The following is a 9,667-nucleotide window of genomic DNA, read 5'->3' on the forward strand; positions in this document are numbered from 1 at the left end:
CTATATGCGGTAGGGGGGAACTGGAATTGTAGTCTCCGCCATGATACTCACCAATTAGCTTCCTGGTTTCCACTTGCCTATTCCACAAAGCCAAAAAAAAAAAAATCTGACTTTCTTCCAACTTAGTTTTAGGATGGTAGCTGTATTGGTCTGCAGTAGAAGATCTAGATTCAAGTCCAGCAGCACCTTAGAGACAGGGCTGCCAGCCTCCAGGTACTAGCTGGAGATCTCCTGCTATTACAACTGACTCCAGCCGATAGAGATCAGTTCACCTGGAGAAAATGGCCACTTTGGCAATTGGACTCTATGGCACTGAAGTCCCTCCCCTCCCCAAACCCAGCCCTCCTCAGGCTCTGCCCCAAAAACCTCCCGCTGGTGGCAAAGAGGGACCTGGCAATCCTACTTAGAGACTAAAAAGATGGGGGGGGGGATAAGTTTCGTCAGCTACAAGTAGGAACAGAAATCTGTTTTTCCCCCCTTTTTGTCTTTTTAAAAAAATAGATACCGGGGTTTTGAGTTTTCTTCCTTTTTTGTGTGTGTTTAAAAAATAAGCGCTACACCTTAGAGAGGAGCATGTCTTTCAGCGTCCTCTTTATTCCGCCCCCTTCTACATTACATTTTTAGTATGTTTTCAAACGTAAGTGTGCCATTGGAAGAACATGGGGAGAACTGTGTCAATGCGCCAGTCAACCGTAGGCTCCGATTGTGACGAAACAACAGCACAACAACACACGCACAACAAAGCTGAATCCTAGCGAAACCCTTGCCTTATTCAATGAAATTAACAGAGCTGGATAACCTCCGCAATTACACTTCTCATTATCACCCACACGTGTGACTGATACATGAAGAAAAATGCCCTCCCTCCCTCCCCACATCCACCCCAATGACTGAAGCTTATGCAAGCAAATCATGCCCCGGGAACCTCAGCGCATTGACCCAGGAATTGTTGATGAAAAGGGAAACCAAACGGTTCACCAGAACGTCTCCATCTTCAGACCTACCAATTACTGGAAATACCAATAATCAGTAGCCTGTTAAATTGGGACTTTTAATAAGATGTTCGAGTAGGAGGCAGCCTCTTAGTTTCTCTTCACTGCTTCCCTTCCCTCTCAAGCCAAGAACGCTTTCACACATGGCGATTGTTAAGACCTTGAGAGCCCTTGAGAAAGTCCTGGGAAAATATCGCTCGTGTGGTCACTGAAAGCCCTCGGCCAAAGAGGTCTCAGCCGGTTAGAGACACAGATGCCATTTACTCTATTCTATCTTATCAAAAGGTGCTTTCTAATGTGGAACCAAGGTGCACATGGACTAGAGTTAGGGATGCCAGCCCCCAGATGGGACCTGGAGATTCCTGGAATTACAGCTCATCTCCAAACTATAGAGATCAGGAACATGGCGCTGAGATCAGCTCTCTACTGGAAGACTTGGCAATCCTAACTGGAGTACATTTGAAGCAAGGATCTGCCTGTCTAACTTTCAAGATCATATTGTATTCTATAGATCGGGGTCCCCAAACGTTTTGAGCCTTCGAGCACCTTTGGAGTTTTAACACAGGGTAGTGTGCGCAAGCACCAAATGGCTGCCGCAGGAGGCGGAGCCAAACACAAAATGTTAGGAAGTTAGTTATGCATAAATCTACTAGTAGCTGTTCAACATTTCAGGCAGGAGATTGGTTTAACAGGATGCCTTTTAAATGAATAAATATTTTCTCGAATACCAAGCAACTTTCCTTCATGCAGTGACAATCATTGTGTTGTGGTGGCAGCTGCTGCCAAAGCAATGTTTGTAAAGATCTCCATAGCCAACCAGATCTTCATTTGCCGAATAAAAGCCCTGCTGGAAAAAAGCTCTATCTGGCCCTGCCTACTTTCTAAAAACACTTGGTAGGCACCAGGAAAGGTGTTGGCAGGAGCCACGGTACCCACCGGTAACACGCTGGGGATGTCTGCTATATATGAACCCTAACCTGAGCACTTGTTGTGCCTTCCTCATCAAAACATTTTTGTGTTCCTCCAGAAATCCTCAGAGCTTGACCAAGAAGAAACATCCATATTTCACTTCAAGTGAGATCTCATCATAATAATCATAAGAATCTGTGTTCACCGCCTACCTATCAGAGCAGCCACAGTGCAATCCTAAACAGAGTTACACCCTTCTAAATCAGGTTGCCAATTCTGGCTTGGAAGATCCTTAAAGATTTGGAGGGGGGAGGAATTCCACCTAGAACTTATGGCATACTATGAAGTTCACCCTCTGAAGCTGCCATTTCTTTCAGGGGAACCTATCTCTGTAGTCTGGAGAACAGTTGTAATTCTGGGAGAACTCCAGGCCCCACATGGAGGTTGGAAACCCTACTTCTAATCCTACTGACATCAATGGACTTAGAAGGGTGTAACATCGTTTGCAATTGCACTGCCAGTTTCCTCCACAACCCCTCAAAAGTTCTGCCTGAAGAAGAACGTCAAAATTCACGTCAAGTTTTGCTCTGGGCAAAATTCCAGCCGCAGCTCCCGTTTTATTTATGAGTCTTGCACTAAGTAAAATCGACTGCTTTTGACAGGGACTAGTTTACAAACCTCTAATGCTTTGAAAATTATATGAAATCCGGCGGAGAGCCTCCGCTGCAAGAAAATATGTCTGATCCAATGCATTTCTGCGGTTTGTCGTGCATAACTGCAAGAGACGCTACGCTACCGTGCCGAACAAGCAAGGTCTTAAAATCCTGCGAACAGCCATATTGTCTCCCAGTGACGGAGTCTAATATTAGATTGCAACAATTCAATGACCAAATCTATCCCAAGCCACCACATGAAATATTAAAGAGCAGGTCATTTACTTTAATATCTTTGCTAGAATTTTATCCGGCGAGCAAAGGGGGGGGGGAGAACCTGTACGAACAAGTAAATGAATCAAAAGGAATTTAACTTGCGTGGCAGCGCAAAAGCCGTCGATGCCATCCATCAAGAAAAACCCAACATAAAACACCGTCATTACTTTTGATGGAAGCAGTTTAGAAAAGGTTGACTAGAAACAGGCTGCTGAGGGAGTCTCTGAAAGATGCAACAGTGGTTGTACAATTCCAGTCGTGCATCGTACCTCCAAAGGCTTACTATGTAGACTTCTAATGGGGGGGGGGGAGATTTCAGGAAGGCGGGGCGGACTCCCAACGCGCTTCAAAGGCCAACTCTTGGATACATTCAGGATTAAAAGGGCACACTTCTACTGCTGCTTAAAGCTCAGGTGTTGAACACATGAAGCTGCCTTACACTGAATCAGACCCTCGGTCCATCAAAGTCAGTTTTGGCTACTCAGACCGGTGGTGGCTCTCCAGGGTCTCAGGCAGGGGTCTTTCCCATCACCTACTTGCCTGGTCCCTTTAACTAGAGATGCCGGGGGATTGAATCTGGGTCCTTCTGCATGTCGGGCAGATGCTCTGCAAACGGAGCCACAGCCATTCGCCAGCAGGACCCGCTCCCAAAGTAAGCGTGCACCCGAAATTACAATTGGAGAGTTGTTAATTGAAGCCCTTCCCAGCCTCATCCATTTCCTAGAAGTCCCAAGATGGAAATAACAACATTTTTATTTTTATTTTCTGGGTTAGCCATCATAGTAGGGTTGCCAACCTCCAGGTACTAGCTGGATATCTCCTGCTATTGCAACGGATCTCCAGCCAATAGAGATCAGTTCACCTGGAGAAAAATTGTCACTTTGGCAATTAGACACTCTGGTATTGAAGTCCCTCCCCGCATAACACATAGAGCTCCACTTAACACCCAGAAGACGAAGAAGAGTTGGTTTTTATATGCCGACTTTCTCTACCACTTAAGGAAAAATCAAACCAGCTTACAATCACCTTCCCTTCCCCTCCCCACAACAGACACCCCGTGAGGTAGGTGGGGCTGGGAGAGTTCTGGGAGAGCTGTCACTCGTCCAAGGTCCCCTAGCTGGCTTCGTGTGTAGGAGTGGAGAAACCAACCCGGTTCACCAGATTAGCCTCCGCTGTTCATGTGGAAGAAGGGGGAATCAAAGCCGGTTCTCCAGATTAGAGCCCACCGCTCCAAAGCGCTGCTCTTCACCACTACACCACGCTGGCTCTCCACAGCATGTATGCTGGTTTACAGCAGAACTAGTAGCAAACAATTGACAAAAGAACACACACACAAACAAAAGAAGAAGCATTCACCAATTCCGACTCTTGAGATCCATGGCAGTTCAGAAGAGAAACGGATCCGTTTGCACCTGATCAGCTGGGCTGGCAAGCTCTCTTTTATCTGTCCTGACTCTGCTGGTTATTTTATCGGGTGCCTCCAAGATCTAAGGTTATGAGAGAGGCAGGGAAGAAAAAAAAATCCCTCCCTATCCATTTTCTCCACGCCGTGCATAATCTTATAAACCTTTATCGTGCTCTCCCGCAGTTGCTGCATAAATTCACCTGCAGCCACGGCCTTCCTCTGCGAGCAATATCCTCCCAACCTTCTCTGCTTTGCCTCCTACTTATCAGGCCTGCACTTCTTTTTTTTATTCTGTATCTTCCATCTGCCCAGTGCCTTAAGTCAGTGATGTGCTGCCAATATGTTAATGAGGGTCACGGCTAGCACATTTCCCATGCAGTCAGCAATATTTATGTCCCTGACACGTGCAAACATTTCTCTACCTTCAGCCAAATTGAGAAATTCCTCCCTCTGACCCCAACCTAACCTCCAGAAGAACATTGCCTTCCACCATATCAAAATCCTTCAGCCTTTTTAAAATCCATCCTTCTGTCTCTCCGACACTGGTGCCGTGACTTGAACAGGACCGGGACTATTCGCTAGAAACAGGGCGACAACACGCATAACCCATGCAGGATAAATAGCTTGGGACCGGTTACTGAATTCATGGGCTCTTTATCTCCTGTACTAGATCTGCAGGTTGTTCCAGGATGCTGAGATGTGGCAGATAATGGTAAAGAAGAAAAGAAGAAGTTGAGGAAGTAGCCATGCAGGTTATGCAAGAGTTCAGAAAGAGAAGAGATGGATGGGGGGAAATATATGAATTTATGAAACCAGAGATAGCTAAAAGGGAAGAGGTTTAGATGGGTGATTTTGGTGTAAACAGGGTCAGGGGAGATGGGCATCCAGATAGATGTAGCCACAAACTTTCTACAAAGTTTCACACTAAATGATTTATAGAAGCAGAATTAGAAGCAGCAGCAGCAAAAGAAGAACAGTTGGTTTTTATACGCTGACTTTCTCTACCACTTAAGAAGAATCAAACTGGCTTACAATCACCATCCCTTCCCCTCCCCACAATAGACACCCTGCGGGGTAGGTGGGGCTCCTGCTACCTCCGCCTGCAGGGATGAAATGAGAACACACTGGCTAAGAACTCACCCCCCACGCGCATTCTGGCCCTGCCCCCTTTAACCCTTCCATTGTTGCCACTTCCACCTCCAGCCCTCTTGTAGTACAGAGGGGAATACGTTTCTCCACGGCCCAGGTGAGAAAGGGTTAACACAGTTTCTTGGGCGGTCCTAGCAGCTCCATAGCTAACGACTCTTCTGCAAGGGGGAAAAAAGGTTCATTTTCTGAACAAAACAAACTCACATCTGCATTGAATAGAGGATATTCCTGACCGTGGGAGGGGGCGGATTTCCAGTCTTAGATCCTTCTGAGCTAGAGATCTGCCAGGACCCACAAAGGGCCAGACCAAATGATTTAGTGGGGCTTATATGGTCCCCAGGCCTGACGTTTCCCACCCCTGCTCTAAGCTCATCATTTCATGGGGACCATTTGAGAAGATACACTTCAGACCATATTCCTCAAATCAAAGAGCCATTGTGGTGTAGTGGTTACAGAGTGTCTTCACCCTTCACCAGGACTCTGGAGACCCAGGTTCAAATCCCTGTTCAGTAATAAAGTTCACTGAGTGATCTTGGGCCAGTCACCGTCCCCCAGCCTAACCTGCATCACAGGGTTGTTGTAAGGATGAATTAAACACGTGAACACATGAAGCTGCTTTCTACTGAATCAGACCCGTGGTCCATCAAAGTCAGTATTGTCTATTCACACTGGCAGCGGCTCTCCAGGGTCTCAGGCAGGGGTCTTTCACATCACCTACCTGCCTAGTCCCTTTAACTGGAGATGCCAGAGATTGAACCTGGGACCTTCTGCATGCCAAGCAGAGGCTCTCCCACTGAGCCACAGCCCCTCCCCTGAGAGAATACACATGAATCCGCCTTATACTGAATGATCAGACCCTTGGTCCATCAAAATCAGTATTGTCTATTCACACCGGCAGTGGCTCTCCAGGGTCTCAGCAGAGGTCTTTCACATCACCGCCTTGCTTAGTCCCTTTAACTAGACATGCCAGGGATTGAACCTGGGACCTTCTGCATGCCAAACAGATGCTCTACCCATGAGCCATGGCCCCTCCCCAAAGGGGAGGAAGGGAGAACCATACAGACCCACCCTGAGCTCCTGGGAGAAAGCTGAGATTCATTGTGAATCTTTGCCATTCATTTTGTGGAGCCTTAATTTGTTATTTGGAGATTTTCTTCAAAGTTCTGCAACCTATTGATCGGTTAAGCCAAAGATAAACAGAAAAGAGCAAATTGCTAAAATACACGACAGCTAAGTACCAGACATGAATGGCAGAACACAAACACGATAATGTGGCAAATTGTCAGATTTTACAGCCGTCAGAAGGGGTCACGAATCCCGAGACAAGTATTTGTTAAACACCTCAAATCATCTTGTGATTCTAGAAGTGGCCAATTTGCGTCACCTCTGCAGAAGAGGCACTTAAAAAAAAAATGAGGCACAAAAACGGAGGCTTCACAATCCAATCAGTTGTCTAATGAATTCCTGTCAGCCGAAGAAAAACTTAGTGGGAGAAAAATGCGTTAGAAATACATTTCGCATCTTGCGGAAAGTGTGGTATGTTATTTTATTTTTTGACCCAGAATTAATCTGGAAACCAGTTAATTTCTAGCTTCAAAAGCTGCCACTTGTCTTTGAAGATAATAAACACGCTGCAAATATCACACGGCAACAAACGGTTGATTAGACGTATTTAAGCTTGAATAGTGGCTTGTCAGAAACAAATTACTGTGGAAGGAATGTCATGCCGAACTTCATTTCTCTGGAGGAGAAACAACATGATTTGAGGAAAGGGGGAAAAAGTTGTCCCTTAAGGTTTATTTAAAATTAAAAGTTGTTCACCCAAGACCAGATTTTGCGGGGCAAAATCACATGATCAAATGAAGCTGCCTTCTACTGAATCAGACCCTTGGTCCATCAAGGTCAGTATTGTCTTCTTAGACCGGCAGCAGCTCTCCAGGTCTCAGATAGAGGTCTTTCACATCACCTACTTGCCCAGTCCCTTTAACTGGAGATGCAGGGGATTGAACCTGGGACCTTCTGCATGCCAAGCAGAAGGTGCTCTACAAGCAGATGCTCTACAAACTGAGCCATAGCCCCTCCCACTGTGCTTGCATAGCTGGTCTCATCTTCCCCATGGCTACATGGTCTCGCAGCTCATCATTTTATGCGGATCATCTGAAGAGATACACTTTGGACCTTAACACTACAAAAGGGAGAGCCACTGTGGTGTAGTGGTTAGAGCAGGGGTGTCAAGCTCATTTGTTACAAGGGCCGGATATGACATAAATGTCACTTGGTCAGGCTGGGCCATGCCTTTCCGGCCCAGATTGGGATGGTGTGTGTGTGTGGCTGCCTCGGGGGCTGGATAAGAGCTCTCAAGGGGCTGGATCCAGCCCATGGACCGTATGTTTGAAACCCCTGGGTTAGAGTGTCTTCACTAGGACTATGGAGACCCAGGTTCGAATTCAGATGGTTTTGAGCAACCCTTATGTTTTCCCCTCAACCACTAGTATTCAGACTCCCCCAGGGTAGGTTTGGTATCCTTCAGGTGGTGGCTGGAGATCTCCCACTATTACAACTGATCTCCAGGGGACAGAGAGCAGTTCACCTGGAGAACATGGCTCCTTTGAAAGGTGGACTTTGTGACATTATACCTCATTGTAGACCCTCCCCTCCCCAAACCCTGCCCTCCTCAGGCTCCACCCCAAAAATATCCAGGTATTTCAGAACCTGGAGCTGGCAACCCTGTGTTATATAAGTAGGGTTACCAACCTCCAGGTACTAGCTGGAGATCTCCTGCTATTACAACTGATCTCCAGCCAATAGAGATCAGTTCACTTGGAGAAAATGGCCGCTTTGGCAATTGGACTCTATGGCACTGAAGTCCCTCCCCAAATCCCACCCTCTTCAAGCTCCGCCCCAAAAAACCTCCCGCCAGTGGCGAAGAGGCACCTGGCAACCCTATAGATAAGGGCCCACTTCATTCTCAAGCCCTGGTAAACAATAGGAAAACAATTCATCCTGTGAGCAAATAAAATAGTTCAAACATGTCCCGGTGAAAGCAACCCATGTTAAATTAGTATGAGAACAGTCACTTGTTGATGAATAAAGAGTAACCTCTTACCTGCAACTGAGACTTTGGCCGTCCGACTGACGATGGCTCCAATTCCTTCTAGAGAAGCTTCACATTGATAAAGGCCCTCGTCAGGTTTATGATGTCTGGAGTGGACTATATTTTGTATCAAAAGAGATCCATTGGAAAACTGCTGCCTTCTCTCATCCACTGCCAAGTTTAAAAAGATGCCATCCTTCTTCCATTTGATGGCCGGAAGCCCTTGATCCGACTCCGCAGTGCAGTTCAGCAAAATGTTACCTCCTCGCATGGTGACAGCATCCGAAGGCTCGATGAGGAACCGCAGCGTCGTAAATCCTTTGATTTGTGTGCCTGTCAAGATGAACAGTCAAGAACCATCCAGTTAGTTCAGCACATTCCCCGTTGTTGTGTTTGAAGAACATCAAGTCATGCAAAAACCCATAAAAAATGCTAGTGTAATAAAATGAGTAAAGAGTTAACTGGAACCTGATTATGAGTTGGAGGAAAACTCCACCCCCTGGACTGTTCTGTTTTCTTGCTTTCAGTTTCTGTGTTTGTCTGAATTTAGTTGCAATAAAGAAGTTGTGTTTCATTCTGCAACTCATGAGTACAGAGATTTACTTCATTACCACAGTGAGATCACAAAAGCTAAGAGAAATTCCTTTAACAGCTCTTGAAAAACCCACAACTGAGCAGGAACATCCAAATCAACCTCATACATTGTTTTAGGCAAATTACAGCAGTATGAACAAACAAGAACCTGCCTTATAATGAGTTGGACCATTGCTCAGTCAAGGTCATAGATAGGGTTGCCAACCACCAGGTACTAGCTGGAGATCTCCTGCTATTACAACTGATCTCCAGCCGATAGAGATCAGTTCACCTGGAGAAAATGGCCACTTTGGCAATTGGACTCTATGGCATTGAAGTCCCTCCCCAAACCCCGCCCTCTTCAGGATCCGCCCCAAAACCTCCCACTGGTTACAAAGAGGGACCTGGCAACCCTAGTCATAGTATCTAATCTGTTTGGTAACAACCCTCCAGGGTCTCAGATAGAGAGGTCTTTCACATCACCTGGTGCCTATAGCTGGAGATTGCACATAGACCTTCTGCATTCAAAACAGATACTCTATCACTAAGCCACAGCCCCTCCCCTGAGGATTGTGTTAAATTTTCCAAGAAATTATTTGGACCCAACTCAAAAATC

At 46.2% G+C, this 9,667-nt stretch overlaps 1 protein-coding gene across 1 annotated transcript in view; it reads right to left on the reverse strand.

Annotated features, from left to right (window-relative positions):
• DCC (DCC netrin 1 receptor) overlaps positions 1–8,882 on the reverse strand; it is a 591,765-nt gene extending 582,883 nt beyond the window's left edge. The window contains exons 1-2 of the mRNA XM_056849071.1: positions 8,855–8,882; positions 8,491–8,811 (exon numbers count right to left, since the gene is read on the reverse strand). Coding sequence (XP_056705049.1) covers positions 8,491–8,811; positions 8,855–8,882 — 349 coding nt within the window. The remainder of the gene's footprint in view (positions 1–8,490; positions 8,812–8,854) is intronic.
• Between the last annotated feature and the right edge of the window lie 785 nt (positions 8,883–9,667).

This window comes from Euleptes europaea, chromosome 4 (assembly GCF_029931775.1).
Source record: "Euleptes europaea isolate rEulEur1 chromosome 4, rEulEur1.hap1, whole genome shotgun sequence".
In the NCBI taxonomy this organism is placed as follows: Eukaryota; Metazoa; Chordata; class Lepidosauria; order Squamata; family Sphaerodactylidae; genus Euleptes; species Euleptes europaea.